Source organism: Antechinus flavipes, chromosome 1, assembly GCF_016432865.1.
Source record: "Antechinus flavipes isolate AdamAnt ecotype Samford, QLD, Australia chromosome 1, AdamAnt_v2, whole genome shotgun sequence".
In the NCBI taxonomy this organism is placed as follows: domain Eukaryota; kingdom Metazoa; phylum Chordata; class Mammalia; order Dasyuromorphia; family Dasyuridae; genus Antechinus; species Antechinus flavipes.
The window spans coordinates 246,366,540-246,383,003 of NC_067398.1; the positions used below are offsets into that span (position 1 = coordinate 246,366,540).

The 16,464-nt window shown below is 37.8% G+C and overlaps 1 protein-coding gene across 1 annotated transcript in view; it reads right to left on the bottom strand.

Moving 5' to 3' along the window:
• LOC127545133 (myosin-16) overlaps positions 1 to 16,464 on the bottom strand; it is a 97,835-nt gene that overhangs the window by 52,120 nt on the left and 29,251 nt on the right. The window contains exons 9-15 of the mRNA XM_051972224.1: positions 16,320 to 16,418; positions 15,328 to 15,431; positions 13,372 to 13,510; positions 10,104 to 10,372; positions 8,254 to 8,424; positions 5,583 to 5,762; positions 3,991 to 4,117 (exon numbers count right to left, since the gene is read on the bottom strand). Coding sequence (XP_051828184.1) covers positions 3,991 to 4,117; positions 5,583 to 5,762; positions 8,254 to 8,424; positions 10,104 to 10,372; positions 13,372 to 13,510; positions 15,328 to 15,431; positions 16,320 to 16,418 — 1,089 coding nt within the window. The remainder of the gene's footprint in view (positions 1 to 3,990; positions 4,118 to 5,582; positions 5,763 to 8,253; positions 8,425 to 10,103; positions 10,373 to 13,371; positions 13,511 to 15,327; positions 15,432 to 16,319; positions 16,419 to 16,464) is intronic.

The following is a 16,464-nucleotide window of genomic DNA, read 5'->3' on the forward strand; positions in this document are numbered from 1 at the left end:
TAAATCAATTTTCATACTGAATGATGGTTATAATTAACTTTTTTTCTTTAAAAATTTTAAATTTTATTTTATTTTCAGTTCCATATTTTCTTCTTTCCTTTAGAGAAGGTAAAAAATATTAAACCCCATTACAAATGTGAAGTCATACAAAATAAATTTCAGCATTGACTTGTTAGGAAGAAAGGGTACACGAAAAAAAAAGAAAGAAAGAAAAGAAAATTTTGCTTCAGCTTGTACTTTGACTATCAGTTCTCCCTTTTTCACCATTAATTCTTTGGAGTTTGGGTAAATATTCTTGTTGATCAGAATTACTAAGTCTTTCATAGTTGATTATTGTTAATTACTGTTACTATATATAATGTTTCTTAATTCTGCTTACTTCACTTTACAGCAGTTCATATCAGTCTTCCCAGTTTTTTCTGAAACCATCCCCCATATTATTTCTTATAGTACAATAATAATATTCAATCACATTTATAAACCATAATTTGTTTAGCCATTCCCCAATTGTTGGCCATTCCCTCAGTTTCCAATTCTTAAAAGCTGATATATACAAACACATAGACATACACATATATGTATGTATATACATGTATGAATATATAAACTAGATCTGTGATTTCAATGGCAGAGGGAACTTCCCATGAGGCAACTTTCTCGATCTCCTACTAGAACATTAATTTCTTGAGGGCAGACAACATGTTTTAGCTCTTCTTTGTATGCTCAGCAATTAGCACAATGTGTAGCAAATAGTAAATAGTTAATCAGAACTTGCTGAGAGATTGACTGGTTGACTGACATCCCTATAGTTGAACTATATATTGTGCAATATTTAATCTTAGAGTTGCCTGAGATGTTGAGAGATTAAGTGACTTGCCCCCAATCATATAGCTATATATATGTCCAAGGTAAGACTTTACTCTTCCTGAGTTTGAGGCCATATACTCTCAAGTATTTGTGAAACATGCATAGTTTTGTATTTGTTATTTGAAAAGGAAAAAATGCACTAGCATTGGCATTTTCTCATACAGTCCCCGTTCCCTTTAGGAAACTTTTCTTTTTTCCCCCCTAATAATATTTTATTTTTTTCCAATTATATGTAAAGATATCTTTACATATTTTGTATGATTTTGAGTTTCAAGTTTTTTTTTCTCCCTCCCTCCTTTACTTCCCCCTTCTCCAAGACAGCAAGCAATCTGATATAGGTTATACATGTACAATCATTTAAAATATATTTCTATATTAGTCATATTGTAAAAGATAAATCAAAACAAAAGGGAAAAACTATAAGAAAACAAAGATGAAAATAATATACTTGTATTTGCATTCAATCTCCATAATTCTCTCTCTGGATATGGACGGTATTTTCCATCTCAAGTGTATTGGAATTGTCTTGGATCATTGTATTCTTGAGAAGAACAGAGTCATTCATAGTTGATCATTGCTCAATGTTGCTATCTCTGTGTACAGTGTTCTCATGGTTCTGCTCACTTCACTCAGCATTAATTCATGTAAGTCTTTAGGAAACTTTCTCTATCCTCTACTAGACCATGACTTCCTTAAGAGCAGAGACCACGTTTTTGCCTTTTTTCATATCCTTTGTGCACAGCACCAGAACCCTGCAGGGTTTGATTCAGGGAACATTGCATCAAGAGTTCTGAACAAACAGTGCTGGTTTTTAAAAGCCTCATTCCTGCACTCAGGCTGTGATGATGAAGGCCTTCCCAGAAGCAGACAAGACAAGGAACCATCAAATGACACTGGCACTTGGCCCTAAGCAGGCAAGAGAAATGACTTGTCTCATCCTTCCCTTCCAGAGTGGATAATTTGTATTATCAAGTGCGTGTGCGTAGTTGCTTTGTGATTTTTGGAGCTCTCCTTTTAAGTGGCAAGATGTTCTATTAATCTGTGAAGTACTCAGGCAGACAGGATTGTAAAGGCAACAATCCATCTGTAGAGCAATACATTTAGGGGAAAAAAAACCTCACAGCTGTTTTGGACTTAGAAGCCAAGGCTACCTGTTTCCATTGGGAGAGGATTCCATTTCCTAGCCCTCAGTGAATTTTTCGCTTGCTGAATGACATTCTAACCCTAAAATGAACACTTAGACTTTAGTTACTTGCTGCAAGAGGTGACTGTCACTTGATCTGTATTCCAGAGACAACTCTGTTGTGGTGGCAGAGTACACAGGACCTGGATTTGAATACCAACTCTGTCACTTTTTAGGTGTGTGGGCAAGTTCAGCTCTCTACCTTCCTTCCTTCAGCTGTGAAATGGAGATTATAAATGCTTGTGCTACCAGTTCCAGAGAGAATCACATTAGCCAATAAAGTATATAAATCTTCTTATCACCATAGTCCCAAACAGAAATGTAAATCCTAAAGAGAAAATTATCCAGAGAAATAATACAGGATTTTATTTAAAGTATTAAAGGTATACTACAAAGCCATTACCTTTTTGATACAATTCCACCCTTAAGTAAGAGTGGAAAAGAAGGGAATCTAGACTCTTAGACTCATTTATGGTAGCAGCAACTGAATCTCTCTCTCCTGAGATCATCCTTCAAAACCTATTCAAATCCTACCTCATTTATAAATGAAGTCCCGGGGGATTCCATTTCTTCTCTGAATTTCTATTGCAACACTTTGGATTAGTACTACATAATTTTCACTTAAAATCTTGTAATTTCTGGGCTAGAAGGAACCTAAAAGGCCATCTGCTCTAACCCACCCAAACAAGAACTTTTCCTAACTTTCAACAAAATGGTCATCTAGACTTTGCACAAATACTTCCAGTAAACTCATTCCTCATATATGGTAGCCCATTTTAGTTTCATATCAGATATTTAATCTGTTTCATATATATGGGCTCTCTTTTCAACTAACTAAAAGTTCCTTAAGGTTAGAAGTTGTGTTACTTTTTTTTCTTCGTATCATGGTACTAAAACAATTAGCTGATGTAGTGGATAGAGTACTAGACAAAGTATAGAAGATCTGAGTTCAAATTCTACTTAAGGTAATGATTAGCTGTGTAACCCTAGGCATGTAACTTATCCTCTCAGCCAGTTTCCTCATCTGTAAAATGGGGACCATGTAGACTTGTTGTGAGGATCAACTGAGATAACATATTTAAGGCTTTTTGCAAAGGCTATTATTATTATTATTAGCAATGCTGTCATTATTATTAGTTCTAGAGAGAAATTTGTTAAAATAAATTGAATCTCTGAAGATTTTAATCTCTGAGGGGAAAAAGTGAACCCCTCCCCACCCCCAGTTACTAGTACCTTCTTTCTTAGACTAACTTTGTATTGGGTTTGGGGGCAGAGAGGAAGGAGAGACACACATATACACATGCATCCAGAGACAGAGACACACACACAGAGACAAAGAGACAGAGAGACTGGGGAAGGGAGGGACAAAAGGAGGAAGAGGAACAGAGGAAGGGAGAGAAGGAGAGGGAAAGGGAAGGAGGGAAAGAAAGGAGGGGAGGAGAGAAAAGAAGGAAGAGGGGGAATAAGGAAGAGGGATGAAAGGAGAGACAGGGAGGTGGAAGGAAAGAGGGAAGGAAGGAAGGAAAAGGAGTGAAAGGGAGGTAAAAAGAGTGAGACGGAGGAAGAGGGAGAGAGGGAGGGAGGGAAGAAGAGTCAGAGAGAGAGAGAGAGAGAGAGAAGCAAAGAGACAGAGAAACAGAAACAAAGACATAGAGACAGAGAGGGAGAAAGAGAGAAAGAGAGGGAGAAAGAGAGGGAGAAAGAGACAGAGAGACAGAAAGATTATATGTACAGCTGTTTGCATGTTGTTTCTCCCATTATAATGTGAACTTCTTGAACTCAGGAATCATATTTTCTTCCTTTCATTAGCATAATGTCTGACACCTAATAACTACCTAAGAAATGTTCATTGACTGACTTGTAAAGAAAAGGAAAACTCATTTTCACTCTCCAACTCCAACCAGCAGAAGAGACAATGCAATGGTTTTTATAAGCCATACCTGCAGCTTCCTCTTCTTTAAAGAGGAGACTAAGCAGCCCCAAGCTGGCTTTCTGGAACAAACCCACCACAGTTTCATTCAAGGGGTCCTTGTTCTTCTCCAGCCAGCCTGTGATGTTGTACCCCACCTGGAGAGAACCAAGATATAGCAATGTCATCTCCTTTCTCCTCTTTCTCTACTAATAGAGATGGAGGTCAGTCCTGCCCACTAAATCAAGGTGAAATTGCACAGATAGAGATGGGGAGTGGGGAGAAAGCTGAATCATCCATATCGGCTGCCTACATTGATCCAGCTAACTAAATTGGCCAGTGTAGATCTAGCTAGAGGAAACAAGGAGAAAGAAAATGTTCTGGATCCTTCAGCCTGAACACAGCTCAAGAAAAGAGAAAGGGAGCAAAACAAAAATAAAAACAAAACCTCAAAACTTTTTCTTTCATTTCAAGAAAAAGAAAAAACTGGTTCCTTCTTTGCATCAGTGTCTGAATTTAGGGGCTCCATTCTTGGAAGAGTAGTTGATCTGCTAAGGTTTTGGGTATTCAATAACTATAAATAAAATGTTATTTTAATTTCAAGAGAGGGAAAGCACTGCAATTCCCGTCCTTATCCTGTTGTTTGCTCAGGGTAGCCAGGCAATCCAGTCATTGGCAGAGCAGAGCTTGAGAACATCACAAAAATCCTGTGCTTACTGCTCTTGCTCTTCAGCCTTTAAGTACAGCCTCTTGACACTATTGTCCAGAAGCTTCTCTTTCCCTGCTGTTCCGTCCTGGAGGTCTCCATGAACCTGGCAAATAGCAGGCGGCTAGCTTTTACAGCAACCTTTAAGTCACTGCAGGGTTGCGGGGGATATATTTTTTTCTTTAAGCTTGCCGAACAAAGACTCCATCCCCCTGTTAATTATACTTAGAGACTGTGTGTGCCAGAAGTGAATGGGGAGCCAGAATCCTGGCAGCAAAGATCCGCCCCCACTCTTGTCTCTCTTCCCCTCTCCAACCTCCCGACTACATTTTCTATTTGAGCTGTCCTGGTTATGTAGATAAGTCATCTTGATTTGCTGGTCACAATCTGTTGGAGCACCTCCCACCCCCTTTCCAATTTGGGACTTACTAATGGATTCATGACTTCTCTGCCAATGTATTCATTTCTGGCCCACTCTCCTAGTCTGAGATGTCAAACTGAAAGCTAACAGGACCATAAACCAGGGAGGGAAAGAATGGCAGGTTCAACAGGAGGGCCAGTGAGGGCTTTAAACATTTAGTCCTTTGCTTCAATGCTTTGGAATTTTCCAGGAGGAGGAGGGAGTAGGCAGGATGAGGGAGCAGGAGGCTCGCCTGTCTTTGCTTGGCAGGTCACACTTTTCTGAAGTGTCGGTATGCTCTACCACTAAATCTAGAAGCCTCATAGTGGTGTGTTCACCCCTTCCTCATCACCTCCTCCATCAGCGGCGTGTAGTACTTGGAAGTGCATTCCAGTGTGAAGCTGCAATATGCTGGGGTGTTTGGTTGAGTCTGGAATAACTCATCTGGAAGCGATTCCTTGTTCTGGAATTCAACAAAGCAGATGGCTGCTGATGGGCAGCTGATGCCAGTACTCACCGTGCCAGCGTAATGGACCAGCTCAAAGTGGGCTTCGGGGCCTTTGCCTTTGCCTCCCTTTGGCTTGAGGAAGTTATTGGACTTTCCCAAATGATTGTCATACAGAGCTGCCTTGAAAGTGGCGTCTGTGGCTTTAGGGAAGACACACTGCTCTTCCAGGATGGAGAAGATACCCATGGGCTAGGGGAGGTAAAGGAAGCAACAGAATTAAATAAGAAGTAATGGCAGTTAAATAAACTCTGATCAATGCATAGGAAGTCAGGGTTCCAAAGGACTCATGATGACACATATTATCCCACTTCATGACAGCTTATGGATGCAGGTTGCAAAATGAGGAAAACATTTTTGGAAATGGTCAATGTGGAAATTTGATTTTTTTAAAAATTTGTTACAAGTGTTATATATTCCAGAGAGAAAACCATGGAGGTTGAATATGGATCAAAGCACAGTATTGTCACTTTTTTGTTATTGTTTGTTAACTTGGTTTCTTTTTTCCTTTCTCTTTTCCTTTCCCTTTTGATCTGATTTTTCTTGTGCAGCATGACAAATAAGGATATGCTTAGAAGAATTGCACATGTATCGGATTGCTTGCTGAATTGGAGAGGGGAGGGAAGGAGAGAAGGGAGAAAAATTTTGAACACAAAATTTTGTAAAGGTGAATGTTGAAAACTATCTTTGCATGTATTAGGAAAAACAAAATGCTATCAAAAGTCTGAAAAAAAGAATTATATATTTGGAAAGGAGGGGAAGGAAGAGGAGGAGAGAAAATAAATGCTTTTTAGTTGAAACCAAAGAGGTAGGTTCTCAGAACCGGAAGGAGCCTTGGGAGTTGAATTTATGATTATGGGTGGCTTTGTCCAAACATTGTCCAACAAAGTGCTAAACACTTAAATCAGTTCTTGAAGGAACTAATCAGTTCTGCCTCAAGCTCCTAGAAGCTGGTTTGGCTCTTCTTACCCAGAATCCAGAATAGATCTTGGAACAAGATCAGCCTTCAGTGAAATTGTGAACTAGGGAAAGTTTGTCTGTATTACCTTTCTGTTTCTCCTTCCTATACCCTTCCCCATTCTTCCCCCACCCCCAGCCCTACTCTAGCCCCAGGCACTCAATGTTTCTACATAGTTCTAGGGTTCTCTTATCACAGACCAAAAAGTCATGTGCTAAACTCATTCTTGCCAAGATATTAATTTAAAGATTGAAAGTATTATTCTAAACCCACCTAGCCTCTTATCTTCCCCATTTCTAGATAGGACAAGACCATTTTTCTAGTAACTCTCATTTGCAGTTTAGAAGTCATCTTCAGTTCTACACTCTCACTCATCTCTATCTAATCAATTTCCAGTGTCATCAATTCTTCACCCACATTTCTCTTATTCACTCCCTTCTTTTCATCCCCGTAGAGGTTACTCTAGTTCAAGCCTTTTCCCTGGACAATTTTTATCGCTTTCTACTCAGTCTCCTGCCTCTAGCCTTTCTCCTTTCTCCAACCCATTTTTCATAGAGATTCCAAAAAAGTTTTTCCTAAAGCTGACCCTGTCATTCTCTTACTCTTATAGCTCCAGGAGATGTTTTGAGAGGTGAGATGGGGAAATGAGGTTGGGAATTTGTGTTTCTTAAATGAAATCATGAAGGATCACAGTTAACACACACATATACATATATATAATTTATAAAATCACAGATAACAGTATTAGAAGGCATCCCAGACATCTAATTAGACTTTCTCATTTTACAGATAAGGAAACTGAGAGTCCCAGAGAGATTTATATGTCATAAGAACTTAGATTTATAGTTGAAAGAGATCAAAGAGATTGTCTACTCCAACCCCTTCATTTTACAGATAAGGAAACTAAGGTCTAGAGAGCATGTGATTAAGTGAATTTAGACAAACCACAAGCCTTCTAAGTTTTAATTTCCTCATCTGTAAAATGAGAGAGTTGGACTAGATCATCCCTTTTAGCTCTAAATCTATATGCTGAATGCAAATAGATTTTTAGCACCTTCTAACTTTGATAATCTATGATTCTCTGATTTGCTAATGAAATGGTCTGGAGTAAATCATATAACTTGTAAAACATGTATATATTTGGAGATGGAAGGCATCTTAGAAATCACCTACATCAATATCTCATTTTATAGATGATAAACCTGAGAGACAAAGAATGTAACTGACTTGCCTCCAGTCACCTGGGTGGGAAGGAGCCAAGCTAGGATTTGCAACTAGATTCCCTAACTTTGGTTCTTTTAATTATACAACACTGTAGTGAAGAACAAATAAGATAGCATATGTGGAATGTAAAGCATTATATAAATGTAAGGTATACAACACCAGGACTTTACCTGAAAGAGAGCAAAAAAAGAAGGAAAAGACTCATATGTGCATATATATAGAGATAGATAGATATAGATAGATATAAAGATATATATATATCAATTCTTTTTGTGGTGACAAAGAACTGAAAATCAAAGGAGATGGTCATACCACAAGGGAGATGGTAAAGTACCAGAGAAAAGGTTATAAAAGGAATGGGGAGCAGAATGGAAAGTAGAAAGGAAAAAAAGGGAAGGGATAATGAGATGAGGTCTTAGCTTTCTAACTTTCTTAAATGTGTAGCCTATTGATGAATTCAGGCTCCCTTTTCTATAACCTCTTCTCTTAAAAGAATATTACCTTTTCCAGAAGGTCAATGCAGGCCTGTAGGTCTAGACCAAAGTCAATGAAGACCCATTCAATGCCCTCCCTTTTGTACTCCTCCTGCTCCAGCACAAACATGTGATGGTTGAAAAACTGCTGAAGCTTTTCATTGGTAAAGTTGATGCAGAGCTGCTCAAAGCTATTAAACTGTAAAGAAATAATTGAAAGAAGGAAGATGTGAAAAGTAGATTCTCCTACAGAATAGGGATACAGAAACATGTGTAGGGGTTTCCATACTGCCTGAGATGTGAAGTTGTTTAAAAGCATCCTTGAAATCTTAGAGAGCTAATGTGTAGGAACAGATAGAGATATAGCTTCCACTTTAACAAGTCCTGCTTCCAACACACACACAGACCAGAACAAATTACTTATTTTTTCTCTAATATCAATAATAGCCAATATTTATATGTCACTTTAAAGCTTGCAAAATACTTTATAAATATTATCCCATTTGATCCTCACAATAGTCATTATTATCCTTATTTTACAAATGAAGAAATTTAAGCAGATATAAGTGTCTTGTCCAGTGTTAGACAGCTAGTAAGTGTCTGAGACAGAATTGTAGCTCTGATTTCCCTGGCTCCAAGTACTGAGCTCTATCCATTTCAGCTCCTAGCTGCCTTTAGACAGCCCTCTGAGACTGTAAGTTGAAAAGGAGTTACTAATCTACATGGATAGAGGGAATTTCCTTACTAGAACTTCCCTATACCAATGAAATAATAGTTCTAATCCTCCTCAACTAACGAAAAAAGAAATCATACAAATTAGTATAACTTCTCAAGGCTTTGCATTTATTAAGTGCCTACTCTGTGCCAAGCACTGCGCACATTTGAATTTCATAGCAACTCTATGAGAAAGTATTATTATTATGTTACAATTGGGGAAACTAAGGCAGACAGTGGTTAAATAATTTGTCCAGGTTGACACAGCTGGATTTGAATTCAGGTCTTCCTGACTCCAGACCCAGTATTCTATCTACTCTGGCATGCTATTAAGCTGAAGGCAGGAAGGCATTTTCATTTTGGGAAGTGGGAGGAGGATCCTGACTTGTGATTTCATTTGTGTTAGAGAACTCCTAATATGGAAACTCCTTCTGCTAATCAAAAATTGCTTTATAAATCTTAGAGAACTGTCTGGGGGTCACTTCGAAGTTAAGTGATTTGCCTGTGGTCACACCATCAATATGAGTCAGAGTAAGAATTTGACTCTGATTTCAAGGCTATCGCTCTATCCACCAAGACATGCTTCCTCTCTAGCATTCTAATTAAATGAGAAAATAGATCTATGAGAGTAGACCTATATGACACACCAGATAGAGTGCTGGGTCTGGAGTCAGGAAGATCTGAATTCAAATTCAATTTCAGATACAGTAGCTATGTAGCTCTGAACAAATCATTTGCCTCAGTTTCCCCAACTGTAAAATGGGAATAACAATAGCGCCTCCCTCCCAGGGTTGTGAGGATCAAGTGAGATAAAAATTGTAAAGCATTTGCCAAAGTGCCTGCCACATAGTAAATTTTGTGCAAATGCTAGTTATTATTTTATTTTATTGTTATTTTATCAATTATTACAATGACTCCACAGCAGTAGGGTCATGATGAAAGGAGATGGGATGCTACAGCTTTGCTTCTTTCCATTCATTCTCTCTGCAGAGCAGAAGAGAAGTCGGAGCCAACTTGTACTGCTGCTCTAATGGGTGATGTTTTAAGAGAATCATGAGGCAAGATCAATAGCAACATGGCCCAGCCCCAGGCGCCAAGGTCAAAAGCAGGAGAAACAAAGAGAAAGGGATCCTGCCTCAGCGGGAAGAGGATTCAGAAGGGCACCTCAAAGATCTCGAAGCCAGCGATGTCCAGCACCCCAATGAAGAACTGCCTCTGCATCTTGGTGTCCAGGGTCTTGTTAATCCTGACCACGAGCCACTTGAACATCTTGTCATAGATAGCTTTGCCCAAGGCACCGATGGAGTTGTTGCACTGGTCCATGTTCTGACCCTTCTGTACAAACTCGTTGCCCACTTTGACTCGAGGCCTGGTGATGCCCTTCTGCAACTCACCAGAGTTGAGACCCATGAGGTGGGCGACTTTGTCAGCCACTGTGGAAGGAAAAAAAGAAAAGGATCTCTGGGTGATTCCACATGGCTCCTCCATGTCTCGCAGGCAGTATAACATAATATGGTGGTATTATCTTTTAAAAAAATAATAGCTTTTTATTTTTTAAACATATGTGAAGATAGTTTTCAACATTCACCCTTGCAAAATCTTGTATTCCAAATTTTTCTCCCTTCTTTCCTTCCTTCCTTCCACCCCTTCCCTAGACAGCAAATAATCCACTATATATTAAGCATGCAATTTTTCCATACATATTTCCAAAAATATCATGCTGCACAAGAAAAATTAGATCAAAAAGGGAAAAAATGAGAAAAAATCAAGTAAACAATAACAAAAAAGATGAAAATACTATTTTGTGATCCATATTCAATCTCCACAGTCTGGGTGCAGATGGCTCTCTCCATCACAAGACCATTGGAAATGGCCTGAATTATTTCACTGTTGAAAAGAGCCATGCATGGTGGTACTGTCTCAAGCAGCTATGTGAACCAATGCATGAGGCAGAATCAGGCAATCCTGAGTTCAAATTCAGACTCAGAAACTTAATAATTGTGTGATATCAAAATCATTGCTTGCTTCAGTTTCCTCATCTATAAGTTGGGACTAATAATAGCACCTATCTTCCCCAGCTGTTGTGAAGATAACATTAAGTTACATTTGTGAAGTGTTTTGCAAATTTTAAAGCATCATGTGAATGTTATTGTTATTATTATCTCACTACAATTCAATCAAATATGTATATTATTAAACAACTGCTTTGTGCTGTACCATGTACTAGAGATACAAAGAAAAAAAATGAAATGATTCCTGCCCTCAGATAGTTTACAATATAAGCTACAATATGTAAACAGATACATATTTTTTAAAAACCACCTAAGGATACAATATGTAAATAGTTACACACACACATATATAAGATAAATAAAACAAAATAATTGTATGTATTTATTTATGAGTAGGTGAAAGAGACCCTTCTCTGCCTCCTCTTACCTATGTTTAATCACTGATTGGATTTTGTCTCAGTCAGATTGAAACCTTTAAAAAATTTTAACTTAAAAAGGCCAAGGTCTCTTACTTTACTCAGGGATATTTCCAGTTCTCCTGATCTATATCTGGCCCTTAGACCCAGATGGATCTGGAAGAGAAAGTGAGGCAGGTGACCTTGTACAGCTCTCCTTCACTCAAACCCAATTTACTTGCAAGTCATGGCTTCACCTCTCAGGTGTCATGGTCCTCTTTGAGAATGAAAGACAAACAACAACAATTATATATATATAATATAAACAAACCACATATGTGTGCAAAGATATGTATCAATGTGTGTATATATGCACATATGTATGTATAAATAGGTATATATATCTATATCTATATAGATTATATCTAAATCTATACATATATATTGATATATCTATATATATGTAGATTATATCTATATGTACATGAATATATGTTAAAAGGGGATAACCTAGGACTAACAAGTAAGGGAATCAGAAAAAGTTTCCTATAAAAATGGCACAGGAGTTGATCTTTGAAGGAAATCAGGGATTCTAAAAGGCAGAAGTGAGGAAGAAATGCATTCCAAGTATGAGGGAAGACTATACAAAAGCATGAAGGAAGGATATAGATCATTGAATTTGAGAAACAGCAGGTGGGTTAGTTTGGCTAGAACGGAATGTACTTGGTGGATACAAATGTCAAAGAAGGCTAGACAGGAACTGTGGAACCAGACTATGATGGACTTTAAATGGTAAGATGAAGAGTTTTTCCTTAATTCTTAAAAGCAACAGGAAATCACAGAAATTTCTTGAGTAGAGAAAGTAATATGCAAAGTAAATGGTAGGGCACAAATTCTAATAAGTGAAAATACTGATATGGTAAAATATCTGTGTTTTAGAGTAATGAAACTTCATGTAGAAGAAAACAGACAGAGATGTATGATTTGATAAAGCAACACAATAAGTCAAGGATATTGTGAAAAGAAACATTAAGTCTCCTTCTTATATACTATACTCACCACGTCTTAGAAATAAATATCCAAAGCTCACCATGCTATAGAACTGTAGAATTCCAGAAATATAAGGAATCTCAGAGATCATTTTATTCTAATCCCTTCTTTTTTCAGAAAAGGAATCAGAAAGTCAGAGAAGATCTGACATGTCTAGGGTCACATAATCAGTTAGAAACAGATCTAGGACCTGAATCCACATCTCCATTCTCCTTCTAGGTCAGGAATTCTTTCTACAATTTCCTCTTTGATACTAATCTCCCAATGCCACTTGCCCTGGCTGGTCTTGTGCCTGAAATGCTCTTCTTCTTCACCTTTGCCTTTTGGCTTCCTTGGATTTTTTCAGGATTCAGCCCAAATTCTACCTTCTGAGGGAGGCATTCTCCAGTTCCCCTAGTCTCTAGTCCCTTCTCTTTGAGATCACCTTCCACTTGTTGTTGTTGAATTATTTTTCAATCATGTCTGACTTTTCATGATTCCATTTGGAGTTTTCTTGGCAAAGATACTGGAGTGATTTGTCATTTCCTTCTTCAGCTTATTTTATATTTTTGCAAATGTGTTAAGTGATTTATCCAGGGTCATAAGCTAGTAAGTGTCTAAGGTTAGATTTTAACTCATAAAGATGAATCTTCCTGACTCCAAGCTCTAGCACACTAGCCACTATGCCCCCCAGCTGCTCTATCTTCTATTTATACTGTACATATCTTATATGGAAATAGTTATTCACATATCACCTCTTCAATGAGAATATGAACTCCATTGGATCAGGGACCATATTTTTGCCTTTTTCTCATATCACCAACACTTAAGACAATGCCCAGTAAGTGCGTAATAAATGCTCATTGACTGAGTAATTGAATCTTGTAAATGGTAGTCATGGTAACAGTTATCACATTAATGTAACCCTGCTGCCCACTGCATTGATTGATTTGCTTCTGGATGGGCTTGACCCATATTCTTCATCAAACAACCTACCCTCAGTAGTGTCCACTTCTGCCTGTTCTTCTCTTGGTTTCTGCTTGAATTTCATGTTCCCAAAATGCATGATACCCCCAGTGAGTTTGTAAACCCCAATCTTCTCCTCTGCACTGAAGCCTAGGACATCAAAAGCAACCTAGAAATTAGCAAGAAAGAGATACATTCAACAACAGGCTGACTCCTCATCTCAAACCCCAAAGGAGAGGATTTGCCTACATACACATGTATATGTACAAATTACAGACACACTCAATACCTACCTCTCTATACACACATATTACATATGTGTGTAAATGCACATAAATGTATGCATGTATATACTCATGTGTATGCATCTATATATACATGTGATATATGTATGATATTTAAAAGCATATCCCAACGGAGCAACAATTTCCTACAGTCAAGAATGATATCATTTGCATGTCCTCAGGGAAATGTCTATCATACTCAAATAATGACCCACAAAGAAGACCCTTTCAAACATTCACTAAAAAGTAATGTTTCTCATTGTATAAATTGTCAGACTCAATATGTTTTATTTTGCTGACCTAATTTTTTCTCTCTTTCTTTTTTATTCTCTGTTACATGGCATGGCTTTCAAGGGGATGGGGTAATTTTGTGGGGAGAGAGGATGTTCAGAAATGATGGGGGTAAGAAAAACAAAAGATATATATAAAATTAAATTTGAAAAGAAAGGTATTATTTCCTAGTTGAAATCACTAACTATGGGAGAAGACAAGACCCCAAATCTCAAGCTCATTAAAGATAATTGTTCAGATTTACCTTAAATATCTTGACAAAAACAATGTTGGTCAGAATTTATTTCCACTTTTGAGCTTGGTGAAATATCTATTTATATTTTCTTGACGACAGAATGCCCTGGGGCTTTTATAATTTAAACTTTGGGGAGGAAAAATTCCGATCAATATTTCCCTAAGTCTCAGGTTATTGAGCGGGTGTCTGTTTAAATAGATAGATGTTGTAAGGAAAATCAATTTCTCATGAGGGAACAATCTGTGCCCTGAGTTAACACCCTGCTCACTAGTTCATTAAGACTCTGTTTATAGTATGAATTAGACTGTATATAACTTTGGAGTAACAAACACTTTCCCTATGCTAGCACAGTTTCACAGTAACCAGGATATTTGGCTATTTGCCTGGTTCCTGCAGTAGACCTAGACCTGGGGGAGGATACCCTGGCCAACCAGCAGCAACCATTTCTTCTTCCCCATCCCATAAAAGGACAGAATCTTCTTAGCCTAAAGCCCATACTTGTAGTATGCCTGACTTCCTCCCTCAAGGTAGCCACCATATAATCTTTTAAATTTCTCTTTTCCAAGCTAAATATCCTCAGTTCATTCAACTGAATATTATTGCTGTTGTTGTTAAATTAAAATGTAATTAATAAATAATTATTGCTGTTATTAATAATAGCAAGTATTTATATAGTGCTTTAATGTCTACAAAGCACTTTTATTTATGTCAGTTCATTTATCATTTAATTCTCAAATGGTAGATGCTGTTATTATCCACATTAGAGTCAGCTAAGCCCTAGGTAGAGCACTCAGTCTAGAGTCAGGAAGACCTTCATCCAAAACTGGCTTCTGACATTTGCTAGCTATGTGATCCTGGTCAAGTCACTTAATTTCTGTCTGCCTCAGTTTTCTCAGCTGTAAAATGGAAGTGATAATAATAGCACTTACTTTCACAGGGTTGTTGTGATGATGCAATGAGATGATATTTGCCTGGCAAATAATAGGCATTTATTTTCTTTCTTCTTTCTATTTTACAAATGAGGGAACTGAGACTAAAAAGCTTGCCCAAAGTCACAAGGAAGTAAGTGGCAGAGCCAGAATTTGAACCACATAGAACTTCTGCCTCCAAATGACTATCCTGTCCCATATGGCTCCCGTCGTTACTTTGCCCCAATTGTTTCCCTTTCCCACTCACATCTGTGATCTGTAACTCTTCACCATCATCCATGTTATCAACAACTGTGACACCTTGGCTTATCCAATGGTATTCCTTGGGATTGGGCACCAGAAGCAAACTCTCTGTAAAGAGAAATCAAGGGAACTCTATGATTTATTGATGACAATACCAATGGCTGCAAAAGCATGGACTTGTGGGTGAGAAGTCAAATACCACTGTGCCCTATTATGCTGATCACCATTAGACTTTTCATGAACCTCTTGTGAAATTTCAGGAGACATTTCCTCTGACATTTGACAAATATACATACTACAAATATACAACAATTCAATAAAGACTTGAGACAGCACAAAGAGCCAGAGGAAGAAAGCTCCAGGGATTGGAGGATTGTCTCATCCCTACCTCTTTTTTTTTTCCTCCTACATTCCCCATTTCTTTTGAGCAAGGTCAAAGTGACCAAGACCACTTTTACTGATTCTTTACTCATTTTTTAAAAATTATTTTCTCCTCTTTTCTCCTTTTCTAAACCACCAAAAAATCCCAAGAGACAAGAGGTCAGTGATATGGTATGGGTGAATAGAATAGTAAGTTCATTGGGTTAGAGCTGAAAGTGATCTTAGAAATCATCTAGTCCAGTCCTGTAATCTTGCAGATGAAACTGAGAGCAAGATATGTTAAATGACTGGGGTTAGGTCACATGAGGGAGTAAATGATAGAAGAGGGATTTGAACTTATTTCTTGTTAGTTCAGATTGACATACACAGCACCATTTTGTCCCTTCTACTGTTCTTTGCCTCAGATTCTAAGCCCATTATTTCTGCTTAAAGAGTCCCCAAGAATGTGATTCCACTCAAAGAGATGATTCCACAGACTATAAAGGAATCAACAAGAAGAACCAATGGTGAGGTAAGGCCAAGGTTAGGTGAGGGGGCACCTTTCATATTGAAAGCAATGAATAAACTAGGGCATTTCCATTTCTGAGGAGAGGGGACATAGAGACAATTTTTTACCAAGAAGTTCAGGCTTCTTGTTAGAGAGGATCTGGTAGAAGATATGGTAGCCTCTCTCAGCTGCTTGTTGGGAAATGACTCGAGATTTCTCTAAGAGATCTAAAAAAAAAAAAAAAAAAAAGGAAGAAAGAAAGAAAATAAGAAT